At 43.1% G+C, this 20,378-nt stretch overlaps 1 protein-coding gene across 5 annotated transcripts in view; it reads left to right on the top strand.

The window, feature by feature from the left end:
* Positions 1–13,893, top strand: part of birc6 (baculoviral IAP repeat containing 6) — a 256,819-nt gene extending 242,926 nt beyond the window's left edge. For all 5 annotated transcript variants that reach the window (XM_043695518.2, XM_043695521.2, XM_043695519.2 and 2 more), the window contains one exon: positions 10,913–13,893. In XM_043695518.2, coding sequence (XP_043551453.2) covers positions 10,913–11,098 — 186 coding nt within the window. In that variant the 3' untranslated portion in view covers positions 11,099–13,893. The remainder of the gene's footprint in view (positions 1–10,912) is intronic.
* Positions 13,894–20,378: the final 6,485 nt, after the last annotated feature.

Raw genomic sequence — 20,378 nt, 5'->3', positions numbered from 1 at the left:
CTTTTTCCCAGGGTAGGGGAGTCCAAAGCGAGAGGACAGATTTAAGGTGAGAGGAAAAATTTAAAAGGGACCTTGAGGGGCAACTTTTTCACACAAAGGGGTATGCATGTATGGAACGAGCTGTCCGAGGAAGTGCGAGAGGCAGGTAAAATTACAACAATTAAAAGGAATTTGGATGGGTACATGAATAGAAGGGAATAGAGGGATATGGGCAAATGGGACCAGATCGGTTTAGGATATCTGGTGGCATGGACGAGTTAGACCAAAAGGTCTGTTTCCCTGTTGTATAACTCTTTGATTCTATGACTGTATATCCAGGTCACCGTTTATTGTCCATCCCTAATTAGTCTTGAAAAATGACAGTCAGTTGCTGCCTTGAACTACTTCAGTCCATATGTTAAGATTACACCTACAGTATTGTCATGATTATCAGATCTCCTTCAGTAGCACCTTCCGATTTTCTAGCTATCCAACTGTCACATTCTTTGTAATTAATTTCCAGAGTTTTCTCTATTACAAGTGTGCAGTTCTGAGTTTGCTCTTTCCTCTTTCTTAAATAGAAGCATTTACTACTTTGTAATCTGCAGGAACTGTTCCAGAATGTACAGAATTCTGAAAGATGATCAATGCATCTACTGTCTCTATAGCCACCTCTATCAACACTCTCGGAACATTCAGGATTTACCAATTTTCAGTCCCATTAATTTTCCCACTGCTACGTCTTCATTAACACTAATTTCTTTTAGTTTGTCGTTCTTGCTAGTCCCTTGGTTCCCTAGTACTTCTAGTAGGCTTTTTGTAATTCCCTCTAAAGATAGACACTGTATTTTTAAAAAACATTCTTTGCTATTCCTTTCTTATTAATATACATTGAAACTTTTTGCAGTTGTCCTTTTATTTATTTCCACCTGTCTACTTCAGTGTGCTATTCCCTTTTCCTCTTCAGTTTCTCGTTCCTCTTTAATTATATTTTAAAACACACCTAGTGTTCTAGCTGCTGGTTTCTTTATGGCAACTTTATAAGCCATCTCCTTCTCCTTCTCCCTATTAAGATCAGTGTTATTTTGTAGCATGCCCACACTCTGTACTATCCATGTAGTTTTCAACGTAGCAGATGTTCCACATGACTCAAGCAGTTGCTTAAGTTCTGAGACCTGGTACTTCAGTTTCTGCAGATGGTGACACGTCCTGAAACTTGGATGTCTAAGCCATGCAAAACATATGCAACATCCCACATGCCACTGGATGCATTTCCATGTGACCGAGTTACCCTACCTCACTTTACAGACTGTTATAAACTGGAGACTGGAAAGTAGAATGTAGAATTTCTTACCAAATACTTGCTAATCACCTTCCCTTTTTAATTCTTGACATTACCTTTTGAACTCTGCCTGTGCCCTGCACCTGCCAGCCACATTTTATGCCCTACTTATCTGTCAATCATGCCACAAACTAATTAGCTAATTCAGTATTTTCTTAATTTTGTTTTTTGCTTAATGCTTTTCTTCATTTTCACTTAAAGCTGAACTTCAAACCTTAATGATACAATAAACCTGCCATCCTTTAACGATAAGGTGCCATATTAAAAGTTATTATCAAATAAAAGTGGGTAGGTTGGGGCTTAACTTATTAATATGGTGTTTTAAAAAATTCTCAAGGTCAAGGACCAGGCTCGCAGGAAAGTAGTCTGACACAGAACAAACAGCCAAGAGGCGAGTCTGCTAGAATATAAGTGTTTTATTCCCCGCAGCGTCGCCACAACCAGGTCTCGTACTTACAACGGGTCTGGTTTATACTCACTCTACGTGTTACCGGAACTGGGAGCCGTCAGTTCTCGTAGAGCGGTTGCCAACAACCCACGCTCGGCGGTTAAACGCAACCCCGGAGCAGACTCTACCGAACTGGAGACTTTTCCAGCTGATATACTCTTTTCGAGATCTAAACATTCATGTGAACAGCAGAGCAAGGCTGAAAAACACTTTCCATTCTGGTCACATACAGATAAGAAGATTCACACGGGAAGGTGTGTAATAAGATTCACACGGGACTAAGCGACACCTTCCATTTTCGGTTAGATTCACACATGTATTGGGACACAATTTTAACCCTTTCACCACATTCCACTGCTTGGCCCAATACATGTGTTACATTATGATTCACACATGTATTGGGACATAATTTTACACCACATTCCACTGCTTGGCCCAATACATGTGTTACATTATGAGCACACATGTATTGGGACACACCACATTCCACTGCTTGGCCCAATACATGTGTTACATTATGCCCATATGTATTCTTTCTAACAAGCGCCTACGTACACGCCAAATATACAAGCAAGTCAGGACATTACAGCATGTTAAAATCACCAGGACCGCTACCAGGATCGACAAGGGTGGGAACAGGAATGTCCCCGCAGTGGAGGACATACCACTCAATATGTCCCACCAATGATGAGCTGACTCCACGTCCACTACACGGGCAGCATGTACTACCTCCTGTCCATGTATAAAGGTAGACACCGTAACCTTGGTGACATTGGTTTGATGCTTTCGTAATATCTGCTTAAGCTCCTCGGATCGGTCCAATGCTCGCTTAAACCGATCCAGGGAAATGTTCCAAGGATTCATCAGCACTTTCCACTGCACCTTGGTAAAGTGGCGAGCACTGCTATAAGTGGTCAACAGATAGGTCTGATTCTGCCAGTGCCACTGATAGACATTTGAGAGGCATCCCGAGAACGGTGCTGAGGGAAGCATAGGATGTGGATTATTGGTAGCCACACAGAGCATGTGTGGCCCAATCTGCCACATCATGTCCCTTGGAGTTTCAACAGTCCATTCGCACAGGGCCGTTCCCTTAGTCAAGCAAGGGTCCCGATACCTGTCCATCAGTAGGCAAGTTTTCCCCTGATCAGTCTGTTCACAAGCGGACAGATCATAGGTAATATTGGTATCTGGGCTAAACCACTGTCCCCTTGTCTTCAGAAAATAATATCCAGAAGATGTAATCACTGGTAATACATAATATCGACAGACCGTAACAGTGTGGGTTACATTCATGGTAACAAAGTATCCGTTACACATAGTTGCGTTACACCATGTTCGTTCTGGATGGGTTATCATCCACAATTTCTCAGATACATTCCATATTCCCCTCCACGCTTGTACATTGGGGGATGTTACCACACGCAAAAAGCGTTCTTTCTGTATTTGAGCATGCAACATTTGAATATGACAGGCAGTCCAATTTAACTGAGCCGTAATGTTCTCAAACAGTTCCTGAGTGGCACCCCAGACATCCAGTTCCCATTGCAGAGATCGTATCATTATTTCAGCTGTCTCTCCTTGAGTCATCATTACGGATGGCATCCACCTTCCAATAGTATGTAGTCCTTGTGAGGTGGCCTGTCCCGTGTTAGATAATTTAGTACGGGTTACCTCAGAGTCAATGGCATTCGAGATACCCATAACAGTTCCTGCGCCTCCCAGCAGGGTGTCGTACCACGCTCGTCGCCGCCTCTTGGTATGACACTCGGGTATGAGGGGCAACTGTACCCGCCAATGAACATCAGTGTGCAGTACCGCCCGGGCCATCTGTTGACAAGTTGACATAATAGGGGCCAACTGTGTTCGATGCGACCGCACGCCCCCCGTGGCACCCCTCTTCGGTGCTGGCCCGCCCCGCGTGGGGTTTAATAACGCCTCAGACGGGGCGTTCGTCGAGGGCAGTACCATTATTAACCACATGAATCGATGACGATTCCGAATATCGGTGGCATTGCGCAGCCACAGATCTTCCCCCCGAGCTGTGACGCTCCAATGAGTCCCCGTTGTCCCGCATGTCTGGGTGCGTCGGTCCCACAAACACGTCTTGACTTGGGCATTTACCACCAGGGTGCAATTAGGCGGTATGAACGATATGTCATATTTTTCCCCATCCCGGCACATGTAGCACTGTGCACACGTGTACAATTGACAGTCGCTGGTGAGAGTCAGAACAACGCACTGCTGACCGGGTTCACATGTAAAATTGTCCTGCGTCCGTCGCTGGCTACTGGCCTCCCACCGCACCTCATGGCGGGCGACCGGTACCAGCGTCCAGGCCGTGATACCGATGCCCTGGAGTGGCCATCCGATCGCGAACATCGCCAATAGGAGTCGCAATCCCCATGACCACCCCATGTTCAAGGCGGAGGGCCAGCCTGCGGGTGCATAGCAATTACAACATTATTTAGGTCTCACGTAAGTAGCACTGGTTCGCCGGGACGTTTGCCCAGGTCGGGTCCCCGGGGTACATAATGGTGACCAGACTGTCCTTCCCCTGTGCTATGATTTCGGCCGGCCTGGGGGGGCCGGTCGTCTGGCGCACCCATACCTTGGCCCCCTTAGTGTCAGTAGACCCAAATCCCCCCGTCCCACGCTCAGTAACCGTAACGGGAGCTCCCGTCTCTTCCACCGTTGTAAGGTTACATGGCTTAATGACCAATTGCGCTATTCTGTCCCCCTTCTGTATCACGTAAGGTTCAGCAGTGATGGTGACCAGGACCACCCCCAACTCCCCTTGGTAGTCCGCGTCAATTACGCCTGCCATCACATCAATCCCCTTTAGTGACAGTCCCGACCGCGGGAGGATATGCCCATAGGTTCCAGGGGGACAAATCAATCCTAATCCGGTCTTAATCACCGTAGGTTTCTGTTGGATCAAAGTCTGGGCAGTTAGTGCTCGTAGGTCCAGTCCAGCCGAAGCCGGCGTGGCCCTTACGGGAATATCAGCTTCCTCAGCGAATTTCCACATTTTAATAGGCTGAGTCTTTGGGGTATCACATACTCGTATCATCCTATTCAAGGGTGTTACCCCATTTCCTAATGGGCGGTTATTAATTTGTTTCACCACCTGAATTAGTTGCTTCTTCCAACCTGTTAAGTCATTGCAACCTCCTGCTTTTCGTAGTGAGGACTTCAGAAGCCCATTCATTCGTTCTATAAGTCCCGCAGCTTGTGGGTGATAGGGTACATGATAAACCCATTCCACGTGGTTATCGTGACACCACTGCTTTACCACCCTTCCTGTGAAATGGGAGCCATTGTCACTCTGGACCTGTATGGGCAATCCATAAAATTGTTCAATCAAATCTAAACATCGCAAGGTAGCCTGTTGATTGTTGTGACGACAGGGATGGGCTACCAAAACCCCAGACATAGTGTCCACAGCTGTACATATGTGGTTACATCCTTGTGAGGAGGGTAAGGGACCCACAAAGTCCATTTGCCAGCTCTGTCCCGGACCATCCCCCCGATGGATATGTCCCATCATGTGTTGGGGCACTCCCTGCCGCTGATGTTGACACTGCTCACACTGGTTTACTGCAGTCTTAACATCATCTACCATAAGATCTATTCCTCGGTCTCGAGCCCATTGCAAGGTTCCTTGCACTCCCCAGTGCCCAGCCTTAAGGTGTGCCCATCTAGCTAGGTCCACTGAGGTGCCCCTTTGCACAATCATGGTTCAGACGATACCATCCACATATCGGTTATGTAGAGCTTCCACATCATTTCGAGATGTATGGGCATCTACGTGGGTGATGTATATGACCAGGTATTGAGCTTTCTCCCATATATCTTCCCATAACTGTTTACCCCATACTTCCCTATTCTGGATCATCCACTGATTGGCCTGCCAAGTTGGCATCCATTGTGTCATGCCGTTAACCACTGACCACGAGTCAGAGAACAAACAAACTCCCATGACCCCTGCTTGCATGACTACCATATGCACTGCTTTTAATTCTGCCCACTGACTACTTTTTCCCTCCCCTAATTCTTCTAGGGTAGTGCCTTGTTTTGGGTTAAAGGCGGCAGCTTTCCATCTACGCTGTCCCGCTTTCCATTGGGCTGACCCATCTACGAACCAAGCCGTGGCTTGTTCATCCGGGGTCAGTTCATCATACCGTTTTCCCATCTTAACGGGTGATTCCTTGTATTCAATCACCTCAAACCGTTTTTCCCCTTCCTCAGGGGCCTCCGCCACTTGCTCATGTAGGACTGACACTCCTTTCTGTCCAGTCCGCACTCTCTCCGACACATACCATTTCCATTTAATGATGCTGCTCTCTTGGGCAGTTCCTATTCGGTGGGTAGTGGGGTCACTAAGTACCCACGGAAGAATAGGGATAGCTGTTCTCATGATCACTTCATGTCCAATGGTCAGGGCTTCGGTTTCCACCAAGCCCCAGTAGCATGCTAATAACTGTTTCTCAAAGGGGGTATACCGTTCCCCTGCCGGGGGTAATTTTCGGGACCAAAATCCCAATGGCTTACGGGTTCTTCCCTGTTTTTGCCATAAGCTCCAATTGGCATAATCCCCCTGTGCTGAGACTTGCAGTTCTACAGGTCCTGACTGTATCTTTCCCAAGGATACAGCTTGCTGTATCGCTTGCTTGGCCATTTCAAATGCAGTTTGATGGACCTCCGTCCATTCGAACGCTGCCTTTTTCCTCGTAACTCGATACAAAGGTTTTAAAATTTGTCCTAAATGGGGAATATGCTGTCTCCAGAATCCGAATAACCCAATAAATTGCTGCACGTCCTTCTGGGTGTGAGGGACGGCAAAGACCTGAATCTTATTTTTAGCTTTCGCAGTGATTTCCCTTTCCCCCTTGTTCCACACGATTCCTAAGAATTTTACCGTTTGTGAGGGACCCTGGATTTTGGCTGGGTTGATCTCCCACCCATATCCTCGCATATGTTGAACCAGTTGGTCCAGCAATTCCTGAACCTGCTTCTGACTTGTCCCCTGTATCATCATATCGTCAATATAGTGCGAGATCATCACTTCGTCAGGCACTTTAAAGGCAGCCAAGTGTTCTGCAACTATCCGGTGGCAGATAGTAGGGCTATGCAGATATCCTTGGGGCAATCGCGTGAACGTGAATTGTCTCCCCTCCCAAGTGAATGCGAACTGTTCCTGCCTATCTTCGGGAATAGGAATTGTGAAGAAGGCATTAGCCAAATCAATTACTCCGTACCACACCCCTGGATGATGTTGGATTCGTCCTATACTAGTGACGGCATCCGGGACCGCTGCCGTCAAGGCCGGAGTGTGACGGTTTAGTTGCCGATAATCTACCGTCATCCGCCATGACCCATCGGCTTTATGTACGGGCCATAAGGGGTTATTCCACGCCGTGGTGCATGTCCTAAGCACTCCTGCTTCCAAATAATCCTTAATTGTGGCGGATATTTCTTTATGTCCGCCGGGAATCCTATACTGTCTAAGACTTATTACGCGATCGGCGATCGGGATGGGGAAGGGGTCCATTTTAACCTTTCCCACTAACACCGTCCTACAGCGCAAAGCCATTTTCGTGATTCCAAATTCAAACTTCCCTTGTTGGAGATGAAGTGTTATACCGGCCAGAATGTCCATTCCCAGGATCCATTCTCTAACTGGTGTAATGATAATTGAATAAGTTTTAATGGGCATTGTACCTATCTTTAGGGGCAATTGTACTGTTTTTCCTTCAATCAGATTACCTCCCAGCCCAACCAGCGTGACTGGGGTTCCTTTAAACTTATGGGGCGTCCCATAGATTAAGGTGGCCTCCGCCCCTGTGTCCACTAGAGCCATAACGGTTTGGACGGATTTGCGCCAATAGATAGTCAATGATACATGAGGTCGAATGTCGTCTGCTGACCATTGGCTCGTTCGTGGGCAAACCCTTGGGGCTTGGCCCGATTCCTATTGTTCCTCCCATTCATCTTCCCCAGACAGCACTGGGTAAAGACGTTTGCCTCGCCCTTCTTTGTTCTTGCCTTTCTTACTAGGTTTCCGGCCACGCCTATCCACTTTATAACACTCTCGGAGGGGAGGCCGTACCTCCTCCTCCTCCTCGTCCTCCGAGGATTCCCACCGCTGGGAAGTGGAAGTTCTACCCCTTCGAGGCTCATTAACAACCGGACCCCGTGTCTGACATTTTTGTGTTAGTAATTCCACTAGGTCTTCCATAGTGGGTCGGGACTCCGTCTCTACCCGGGACACCTTCAGTCCCTTTCGTCTGCATAAGTCTTTTAATTCCGGTGTAGGTAGGCCATCAATCTCCGATGCTGGGACCTGCGCCCGTATCAAAGCTTGCCACAAAGCACGCCGTGAGGGGCCTTGGTTACTTCCTTGATTAGGGTTTACTTTTCCCCCTGCCCGAGCCTCAGGGCGACGCCCCTCCGTGCCCCCCTGAGAAGCACGGGTTGTGGGTCCCCAATCCCCCACACCACCCATCTCCCTCATCATACTACGGGCATCTCCTAGGGTTTCTCCCCGTCCACTCAACATTATGGTTAATAACAGTGGTTTATAATGGGGGGGGGCAGTCTTCACTAGGTGGTCTCTAGTCTGTCTACTAACATTTGTGTTATCTACCTCGTCCAGCACTCCCAGCAACAGGGCATCCCGCACACACAAACGGGTTAGCCTCTGAACCCCTTCCTTAATTGTTGTCCAAGTTCCTTCCAAGGGGGGCCAATCGGACGGGAAGGGATACTGTTCGGCCACTGCCCTGGCATACATCCCAAATAAGGTCCCCATACTGCGATCTATTACCATATCCTTGGCTTGTCTGCGGTACCCCAGGTCTATGGCAGCATCCTTTGCTAATCCACCAAACTTGGGAGCATCCTGATAGTCTACCTGCACTTGTTGCCCCCCTTCCTCGAGGAGCCGAATTAGCCATAGCTCTAACGGCTCCCCAGGATTACGTCGGGTTTTCTGGGTGATAAACAGCACCTCATCGGTAGTGAAATCTTCCGTTAATTCAGAGAATTCTGCAGGAGGCTGAGCCCGCGGTAATTCATGCATAATTGCCTCCCCTTGTTCATTCCGTATAGGGTTTCCTTCCTCATCTAACATTACCTCCCGTTGCACTGGGAGACGTCTCTGAACCTGCTTTCTCCTAACCACTGGTTTAGCTTGGAGTACGGGTAGGTCCTCTTCGTACTGATCATCTGAATCTCCCCAAATGTTCCCATCCCAATGATCGATATCCCACCGATCCCCGTTATTTAACTGGGCTACAAACGCCCGTACTTGTACTGGGTCCGGGGTTCGAGGGACCTTCCTTTTCTCTTTCCGTTTCTTAGCAGACAGATACATAATAGTTCGTCCTGCTAGTTCAGTTAATGCTGTCAATTCAGCTTTTAACTTCATAATTTCCTGCCTCAACATAGAGGCATCTCCCGAACTGAGTCCCTGCTCATGTTTCAGGAGGGCTAATTCTGCTTCAGCTTTTTGGCGCTTGTCTGACTGTTGTCTACAAGCCGCCGCACAGGCCCACATCCTCCGCTGTACCCCAGGCAAGGGGTTCTTCGGCAGGACTGGGATCCTCTCAAGGGTGGACAGCAGCGACCCTGGGGTTCCTACGCCCTCGGCCTCCCAGTTCTCCGGTCGCCCCCCACCATTTCTCAAACAAACTGCCACGCCATGCCACGGTCCATGCCATCCCGGGACGGTCGGGACCTCCACAGTTTGTTCCTCTGGTTTCTTAGCCTTTTTCCAAAACATTGTTCTGTATCAAAATCTTTCCTCAATTGCGATTGATCCTGCCGACTACGCCAAAATGTTTTAAGAAGATTCACACGGGAAGGTGTGTAATAAGATTCACACGGGACTAAGCGACACCTTCCATTTTCGGTTAGATTCACACATGTATTGGGACACAATTTTAACCCTTTCACCACATATGGATAAAGGATATGGCTGGCTAATAGAAGAGTAAGGATGAATGGAGCCTTTTTTTTTTGAGTAGCTGCATCCTTAGATGTAGTGAATGGAGTTCCACCGAGATCAGTGCTGGGGTCCTACTTTGCAGTCCTTAATGCTATGACAATATTGTCAAGTCGATTTGGGAACGGTGATGGGAAATTGGTCAAGGTTTGCATTATTTGATGGTGCTGGGTGTAGGATAAGACATATTGCACATTTAATTCTGAGGCTGTTCACTTGATTCAGCAGGTACTAATCATCACAGCATCTGTCCTGTAACACTTCTGATTGTTCACACAGTATACAGCTTCAACAATAAAAATGTAACACTAAAAATTAATTGTGCTCGCTAAGCTGCAACTTTAGAGATTTGTGAATAAAAATTGTCTGGGTGAACTAGGAATAGAAGAAATCAGGGAAGTGTAATTGGCATTGGGTAAGGATAGGATAGGAAAGTAAACATAATAAGAGCAGGGAGGCAACGTGAACCTGTAGTGAGGGGTTTCATGGTGAAGAGCAGTATTGTGAACTGATAGGACAGGCGAAGGAGGAGGATTGTAGCTTGAGTGGCAAGGGAACTGATGGATTGATTTTTTTAAAAGAATTGTAGAATTTTACAAAATTGGCAAGTTGGTTTAGCAACAGGAGACAACTGATGCATATCTATAATGCAACATAAATTCTCTCCAATTGGTTTCATAGTATTCCACATTGTCGTTGTAATCCTGATTATGATCATGATTCGGAGATGCCGGTGTTGGACTGGGGTGTACAAAGTTTAAAATCACACAACACCTGGCTATAGTCCAACAGGTTTAATTGGAAGCACACTAGCTTTCAGAGGATGCTCCTTCACCTGATGAAGGAGCGTCGCTCCGAAAGCTAGTGTGCTTCCAATTAAACCTGTTGGACTATAACCTGGTGTTGTGTGATTTTTAACTCTGATTATGATCAATACTGATCTTTACTTAGACTTCTGCTTCTTTCAAACGAAGAAGGGGAATGGGCTACATTTTTGACCGAGCTGTCCTCATTTTGTCAGTACGGTTTCAGAATTATATTAAACATTTAGTTTTTATGAGAAGAATGGTGTAGAATGAATGTAAAACCCACTAAACAGACATCGCATGCTAAGTGCTATCTAATTATCTTTCAGCGCCATACTGCTCAGCTACGTGAAGAGTTGCTGAAGCTTCCCTGCCCGGAGGGTCTTGAGCCGGAGTGTGATGAGACAGTGGAGAAAACTGAAGATGCTGCAACGGGTGAAACAGAACCTATATCAGAGGGCGAAGAAAAGCCCAGCAGCAGCAGAGACCACTCCCCTAATGATGTCAAATTATGATCTGCATTGCGTGGACTTGAAAGACTCGGCTTTGGAGCACAAGCCAAACTTTGTCAATATTTGTATGTAAGAAGCTAATTATGTAATAGGTAATAAAATTGAACTATGCTATGCCCTTAAAGGTAAAACTGTTTAAATCAATATGATCTTTTATTTACCTGTAAAAGAGTGTAAACTTTTTTGTGCTTTTATTTTTCGATTGTGACATAACCACTACATGGTATGTTTGAAACAAATTGTTCATGTATACACTGATGAGAAACGGATAAATCACTGATATAAGGGAAATACATTAGAATGTTTACCGAATGTTAATCTTTCAGATTTGACCATTAGAGGACAGTTGTAACCAGGAATATATTGTCATCCTTATAGGTACTTCGCTTATTTAAAAATACAGATCTTAGGTTGATAGCCCCTAACCCATTCCCCTTCTCATCTCTCCCTCCAAAACGATGTTTGGCCATATTCATTGCTCATAGTAAATTTCTACAAACTCCTGTAACTTCAATAAAAGATGAATGAACATGCTATACAGCTACGATTGATTACTGGTACGTTAACAGTACTGTTAATTACTGAATTCATGAACGTTTTTATGATGAGTCTTAAATACATTTTTAATAAATATAACTGCTTTGGTTCACATAAATGCATATTGGCCTCTGGCGTTATGAAACACTGCAAGAATCAAATTTTATTACACTTGAATATATAGCCTTACAGTAACAACTTGAGGGCAAATAATTGATTTTAGTTGTTTTGAGGCAATGGGTGCGTGTCGCTATTCTTTCAAGTGTGGTAGGATGTAGGTACATGTGCACAGCTTCATGTGAAATTGAGCAGATTGTTCTGGGTGGTTCTTGTGCATTTTCTGCTGGCTGGCTTCAGACTTCCCAGAGGTCTGACAGGCTTGGTTTTAAAGCTGATTGATAAATGTCAGAGGTGCTAATTAATGAAGTAGACTTTGTGCAGTTGTCATTGGTAGGCAGGCAAAAAGAATGTTAGTTATTGTAATAATACTTGGCCCATAAGTTTGAATGTATTGCTGCAAGTTCATTGTACTAGTACCTAACTATTGACTACTTGACACTATTTTGTCAACTACCAATTTATATCTTTTCACTTTTATAAATCAAGCACATGGCTATAATTATTCAGTGTTTATTCTAAAGATTGTTAGGCTACATGAGCATCCAGGTTGAGCAATCAATTTATTTCAAAGAGCCCAAAAAATTCATGGTAGATCATCAACATTACTTTAATCTACAGTAACATTAAGGCTTCTTAACAACAAAATCTTGCTTAGAGAAAGAGAAGACCAGACAGATTTCCAGAAGTTCCTGAAATCAAACCTACATTAAGTAAGCTGACTGAATAAGTCACAAACATTATTACCGCCAAATCAGTGGCTAAGCAGAACTGGATTGCTAAGCTAAGCTGTCCATTGAAACTGAGATATTTCTCACATGATTTGAACAGTTAATGTTTTTGGAATGATTTAAAATTGCTTAATATTCCTAAATACTGACTTTAAAGTTCATTATCCCAACAGAGAATGAGGCAGATGTATTCTGTGTCTTTACGTTATTGCTGATCATATCCTGTATGTGTTCAAATATGATTTCAGTTTACCCACTCGTGTTTTCTGAAGATTATCTGTTTTATCATTGAATTTGGATCTTACAGTTGTCTGTATCCTGGAAGACAGCTTATGTGGCTTACCATCACATTATATGAAACTCTACAGAACACTAGTGCAGGCTGGTTTGAGTGCATACACTAAGAAGACACAGTCCATTATATTCATTTGACTCCATCACAGGCAGCAAATAATGGTGCCTGATGTACATAGAAACTGGGGTAGGTCATTAAAAATAAACATGGCTTATTCACATGGTTGCTACCTTCCGAACAGATCTTGTTATGAAGTGCATGCAAATTGAAGAATCTGGAAAGTCAATCTGAAGGTGAATATCTGGAACTTGATCTCACTTAGGAGTTGGCCCTTGTATAAGCTCAGTTGAACAACTGCTTGTTTGTGATGAGGTTTGCCCATTTTGTTGCAGAGCATAACAATTAGTGATATCAAGGACAGAGAAGTTGTGCTCTATTTGACATGAGTCTCTTTGCCCAGTCATTAGCCTGGGTCCAGTTTAACTGTTGAAGTCTACATGCTATCAAGGACCGAGTTTAATCAGCTCGGTTCCTTCTAATCTTTAAAGGCATTTGGGTTTTATACAGTGCAAAAGGGGTTCACCCGAGTCTCCCATTTGATTGGATGTAATGACGCATTCTACACTTGAACCAGTAATTTCCACTATGATTCATTCAAAATACAAGTTGAATGATACGCAAGATATTGTCACACAAGGGCATTGCTGCACTGGCAGTTGCCAGTCTACACTTGCACTCTTACTGTTGTTGGACTGGCTTTAAATTTCTAATTAGATGGTGGAGTGAGTTTCATATGGCTAGTGTGAGGGATTTACAAGTTTCCCTCCTATTGCATGATAGATTAACAGCACAAATTAAAGTGGGATGTACAGATAAATAACATGAAAAAGGAATTATTTGAAAAATAGCAATGATCTTGCATCTATAATATTGAGAATTTCTTCAGTATTGAAAATGTCAGAAAAATTGGTATTCTACATTTTGACTACTTCTGTAGTTGCCTACTCAATACTACACTTTTGTACATGATGTAGATTATCAAATGTTTTTAATAAATGCTATTGTATTGCAAAGCACAATGTTGGCAGTGTGTCTGCAAATAAACAAAGTGCACAGTGGATGGATCAATTTTGTGCTGTTATCCCTGGTCAGAGATGAGTGTCTCAGGGGAGCATTATCCGTGACATATGTGAGACCTTGTATGAGAAAGCAATGAGAAGTTTGTTGCATATCCAAAACAGGATTTGAGATTTTAAAATGTTTTAATGTTAAAATATCCACTAGTTCTTTGCCTAGGAGCATGAAATGGACACATCAGGTCAAGCATGTGGCTTGTGATGGTGCATTTAATAGCAAAAGTAGTAACCAAACTTAAAATCCTTTGTTAAATTGATAATCATGAGGGAAATAGTGGTGTAGTGCTAGTGTTAGTGAACGGGTAATTCAGACCTCCAGGCTAATATTTCGGGGGCATGAGTTCAAATCCCACTATGGCAGATGGTGAAATTTGAATTCAATAAATATCTGCTCTCATGGTGACCATGTAGCCATTGTCGGTGTGAAGACCCATCTGATTCATTAATGTCATTTTAGGGAAGGAAATCTGCCTTCCTTACCTGGTCTGGCCTATCTGTTTCCAGACCCACAGTAATATGTTTAACTCTTAACTGGTCAATTCGGGATGGGTGATAAATGCTGACCTCACCAGTAATACTCTCTTCCCATTAATAATTTTAAAAACATGGCTTATTCACATGGTTGCTACCTTCTGAAGAGATCTTATTATGAAGTGCATGCAAATTTAAGAATCTGGAAGGTCAATCTGAAGATGAATATCTGGAACTTGATCTCACTGAAGAGTTGGCCCTTGTGTAAGCTCAGTTAAGCAACTGCTTGTTTGTGATGAGGTTTGCCCATTGTAAAGAGGTTTTCGGGGCTGGGGTTTAGTGGTAGTTCGTGAAGGATATGTCAAGAAATCCTGATACCTAATTAATATTAATGATGTTTGTGCATTAGCTGGGTATTCAGTAATCCACTTCTGTTTAAGGTTCTTTACCTATTAAGGAGCTTGTTCTTATTTAAAGAGTGGCTTTGATTCAGTCAGTATCCTTAAGCAGATGGTGTGTTGGCTTCAGAGTGTCTTACTTTGTTATATCATGATGGCATAAATCATGTTTCCTGAATGCACAAATGTGGAATTTCACAACTCAATTTTCGGTTGACTTTAAAAAAGAATTGCATAGGGGAATTCTGAAGATGATGTCACAAACTATTAAATTAGTACAATTGGGGAATCAGCTAATGCTTATGGCTACAATAGATTGTACGCTAAAGCTGCCTTAAAGTCAATATGTAGGATAAGTTTACTTGTGGGATAAATTTATTTAAGTGGAAAACTTGGGCATTACACTAAAAGGGAGCAGCAAAGATTTTTCTTCTGAATTGGCTGTTTGATTTCTCGATGATTATTTTATAATGAAGGCCTGCAGCTTTAATTCTCAAGTGGAAATAGATGCAAACTAGCAAAGATTTCTTTTAGATTGTCCCAAAGCTTTCTCCATGAGAAATTAGACACCATCTGTCAAATAGAAACTCGTAGTTCTGCTGTCATACTTGTAAATCCTTTTTGCATTCTAATTTTTTTTATAATATGGTGACTAAAACTCTGCACATTACTCCCAAGTGTGTTTTAACCAAGGTTCCATATGACCTTGGCATAACTTTTCAATTCTATCCCTCTGGAAATAGTTGCTTGGGTTTGGCCTTGTCTTGTTTCATGATTGTTGTCTTGTTTAACCCATGTTACTATTTCATTATTCATATTTTCTGTTTTCAGAACCCTTTGCTATTCTTTTCCATTCAGATCCTCACTTATCTTATCAAAACCTGATATGTCGTCACTTGCTGTATTGAAACTAGTTTGCCAAGCCTGTAAGTTTATTGTTGTCTTGTAAATTTTTGCGGTTCTACTTGGACTATTCCCTCAGATTGGTGCTCTGCACAAATTTAGAATTTACTTTTATTTCAAAGTCCAAATAGCTGGTGTAAATCTTTTAGGAAAAAAAAGCAAAGCACTGTCTTCATGAAAATTGGCTTTTTATCTGTATTTTAAATCAAACTGTCCATAAATGTTATTACACACCTCTGGAGTAGATGGGACTTGAAACTTGATCTCGCTGTTCCAGGGCAGGGATACTACCACTGTGCCAGAAGAGGGCTCTAATATTGGCTTTATGTTTCATGTTTATAACATTTAAAACAGCAACTCAAAACACCTTGAATTATGATACAAATATCAAATGCTTAAACTATTTTGTCACTTTTTTTTTAGGAGTTTTGTTTTTCCTTTTATTGTGATTTCCTCTTCTGAAGTCCGTGAGTCAGTCTGGTTTAGTTAATCCAGTAGTAACACTATCTTTGGAATCACAAGGTTGCAAATTTGATTTGAATAATAAATGCAGCCCATCAGATTGACGTGTGATTGGGAGTAACACTATAAACAGTAACATACTGTTACCACTCTTAATTGCTGGACACAGACCCTTGTTAGTTTTTGACTTCTACATGAAACAGTGAAAAAAATTCTGAACTACAGCAATTCAGAATTATTATTTTGCATGTATCATCACTGCTATGTTATGGCTGATAGTGTATATTGTAATCTTCCATCAGCGTAATACAGGTAGTTCTGCTATAACGCATGCTTCATTAATGCAAATTCACAATAATGTAATTGACGAACTGGGGACACTGTTTCTAGAGCATGTAACAGTTGTATCGCAATTCCGTCCCCATTAGGTTAGATGATGCTGTTATTATACGATTTTCTTATGGCGCAGGATTGCATGAAAATAGGACTGCAATGTTATAGCAAATCCAACTCTACTGGAATATTTGTTGACACCCCCACTAAGCTTTTTCCCCTTGACGTTTCTGTCCTATTTGCTATTTATTTACCCTTTTTCCTATAGTTCTGTGTTTCGCTGTAGTCTCTTCTTATCTCTCTTTGTGTTTGTATATCTTTATTTTTGTTTCTGTATCTCAGATTCCTCTCAACTTGCTATTAGTCAACTACAGATTACAGAATCATGGAAATTTGCAGCATGGAAGGAGACCATTGACTTATAGGTGAAAGTGAGGACTGCAGATGGTGGCAAGTCAGCATTGATAAAGCATGGCACTGGAAAAAGCACAGCAGGTAAGGCAGCATCCAAGGAGCAGGACAGTCAAAGTTTTGGAAAAACCCTTCTTCAGCCCCTAAAAAAAGGGTTATTCCTGAAATGTCGACTCTCTTACTCCTTGGCTGCTGCCTGACCTGCTGTCCTTTTTCCAACGCCATGCTTTATTGACCATTTGACTTATGTCTATGCCAGCTCTTAAGGAGCCATTCAGCTTATTCCCACTTTGGGGTGGCACGGTAGTTCAGTGATTAGCACTGCTGCCTCTCAGCGCCAGGGACTTGGGTTCGACTCCCACTTCTGGTGACTGTGTGGAGTTTGCATATTCTCCCGTGTCTGCATGGGTTTCCTCCGGGTGCTCCAATTTCATCCCAAAATCCAAAGATGTGCAAGTTAGGTGAATTGGCCATGCTAAATTGCCCATAGTGTTAGGTGTATTCGTCAGGGATAAATGTATGGAAATGGGTCTGGGTGGGTTCCTATTCGAAGGGTTGGTGTGTGGATTTGTTGGGCCAAATGGCCTGTTTCCATACTGTAGGGACTCTAATTCTGGCTCTTGATCTGTGGATCTGTAAATTACAACACTTGCAAATACGCACCCAAACATTTTTTTAAATCTTCGGTATATTTGAAAGTACTATGACGATGTACCCATGGTGTGATGATGAGAACTGCATGCTGTGATTTTACACAATTTCAGCATAACCACCTAGTCCCCAGCAGAGACACTACCATTGCACCACAAGAGGGCACTAAGATGCACCACAAGAGGGCACTAAGATAACAAGTATCTGCTATGTCTTCCTTACCATATTATCTCGCTGTCCAACTGCCTTCAGGGAGCTGTTTAAATGCACTTCAAGGTCCTTCTGTTCCTTCATACTACTCAGTGACCTATATTTATACTCATTCCTCCACGTCTGTAACAGTGACCTTTTTGCTTATTTTCTTCTCTGTTTTATTTACAAAAAAAGGGATGGTGTATGTCTGTGAAGTCTTTTTCCCAAGTGTAAATAGCAAATACTGGGGCAGCGGGCGGGCTGGGCTGGGCTGGGGTGGGCGGGGGGTGGTAGAAGCGTGGGCAGTGTATGCACAGATTTAAACTGCCACGGAGAACATTTAAAGGAGATATGTGTGGTGCATTTTTTACGTAGATGATGGTAGGCTGTAGAAACATGAATAGGCAGGGAATAAAGGGATACAGGTGCAGGCAGGTGGAATTACTTTAGAATGGCATCATGATCAGCGTAGACATGATGTGCTGAAGGCCTGTTCCTGTGCTGTATTGTTTTATTTTCGAATTCCAAATGAAAATGACCTCCAGCAAATTCTTTAGGGCAAAGGAAAGTAGGACTTCCAAACCCAAGATGACTTCCATCTAGAAGGACAAGGGTAGCAGATACATGGGAACACCACCACATGCAAGTTCCCTTCCAAGCCATTCACCATCCTGACTTGGAAATATGTCACTATTTCTTCCGTGTTGCTGGGTAAAAATCCTCGAACTCCCTATGTGTCTGCCGACAGCACATGGACTAGATGATTCACGATGGCAGTTCACTACCACCTTCTCAAGGGTAACTCTGATGGGCAATAAATGCTGGCTCAACCAATGATGCCCATGACCTGTAAGTGAATGCACCTTTTTAAAATTATTGCATTCAAAACTCGGAATGGATCAGAACACATATTGACACGTGCATCCAAAGAAAGAAAGAAGAATGAAATAATTTACAAATTAATTAAAAGTAAAGATATCAGAATTAGTTAATGGATTTGAGAGTCGAGTGAATCAATATCAAAGTCTAAGTTATTTCAGTTGTTTATACACAGGATTGCCAGTATAGCTGAAATGCTGCTGAAGATAGAGCAGTTGCAAGATGGGGAGTGGTTCACTTTGGAGATGAAATACAGGATTCTTATCAGAACAGCGAGATTCAGAGGCAGGTGTTAACTATTAATGGAGATCCTTACTCTTCTGGTGTTACAAGCAGATTGATGAAAGATTTTTAAAAACTTGTATCCAAGGTGATTCAAATAAACCAGCAGCTTTAGAACACATGCCTGCTGCTTCCAGTTGAAATAATTGTATAGGCTGGTATCTCATCACCAAGTCACCTTTATTTATATGGGCTCTAAACACCCAGTCCAAAACCTGTACCTCAACTGAGAAGACCTTCTGAATCTGCTGTTTACTTTTTGTGTGCGTGCTAACCGATCTACATTTTAAGAGAGCACATACATTTAATTGTATGGGAAAGCAAGCAATCTTGATATTTATACTGAGAGAACTTCACAGAGGTTTGTATCCTGTCAGTAAGTTACCCTTTATTTACATGTGGAGAGTCCTTGACACTGATCCAGTTCCATTCGAGCTGGCTCACAGAATGGTCTGACATTTTTTCCAGGAGTTCTGACACTTTTTTTTTTGCTTTTGCCATATTTTTCCCTCTCACTACCACCTAACAGCAGTAGTGCTTATTTTTCCCCAACACCCACGTCGTGTGTGCAGGTATAGGACACAGTGAAGAACAACAAGTGTGTAAACCTTTATTTCTCCTGTTTTTTAAAACATTTTCCAGTAGGAGCAGGCCCAGGCTGCAGCAGCAGCAGTGGTGGTGGTGGTGGCACAGCTCAAATTAACATAAATAATCAGAAAGAAACCCAGAAAAAAACAATCACAATAAAGAAACCAAAAATCAAAGCTGTCTACCTGAAACATGGAGGAGAGAGAAAAAAAGAAAACTCCTTTCCTTAGTAGGAAACGCAACAGGGGTAAAACTGACCGTGTGGTCCAGGCAGTTCAGAGGTCAGTCCCCTCCTTAACACAAAATGGAGAGTCTTTCACCACTGATCCAGCTCCCTCAGAGCCAGCTCTCCGAGTGAACAGAACCTCTGACACTTTTTGTTCTTTTGAGCAGAATGTCTGACACTCCTGTTTTTTTCTTCTTCTTCGCCACCCCCCAACATTCCCGCCTGACAGTGGGAGTGCTTATTTTTCCCCAGCACCTATGTCGTCTGTGTGGAGGTATAGGGCAAAATGAAGAATGAAAAGTGTGTAAATCTGTATTTATCCTTTTTTAATTTTTTCCAGAAAAAAACAATCACAACAAACAATAAAGATAAACAAAAAATCAAAACAATGTCAAACTGAAACAAGGGGAAGAGACAAAAAGAAAAGCTCTCCTCCTCAATAGGAAACACCAACAGCAGTAATAAAACACTGACTGTGGTCAAGGCAGTTCAGAGGTCAGTCTCCTCCCTAACACAAAATGGAGAGTCCTTGACATTAATCCAGCTCCCTCCGAGCCAGCTCTCAGAGTGACATAATGTCTGACACTATTTGTTTTTCTCTATTTATTTATTTTAAGATTTCCTTCACACTACCAGATGGGCCAATGAGCTGAGAAGTGGCAGATGGAGTT

The sequence above is a fragment of the Chiloscyllium plagiosum genome, unplaced genomic scaffold (genome assembly GCF_037043375.1).
Source record: "Chiloscyllium plagiosum isolate Xiang-an unplaced genomic scaffold, Cpla_swu_hap1 HiC_scaffold_10, whole genome shotgun sequence".
Lineage (NCBI taxonomy): Eukaryota > Metazoa > Chordata > Chondrichthyes > Orectolobiformes > Hemiscylliidae > Chiloscyllium > Chiloscyllium plagiosum.
The sequence above is the reverse complement of the archived record's forward strand: the minus strand, read 5'-3'. Positions and strand labels throughout refer to the sequence as shown.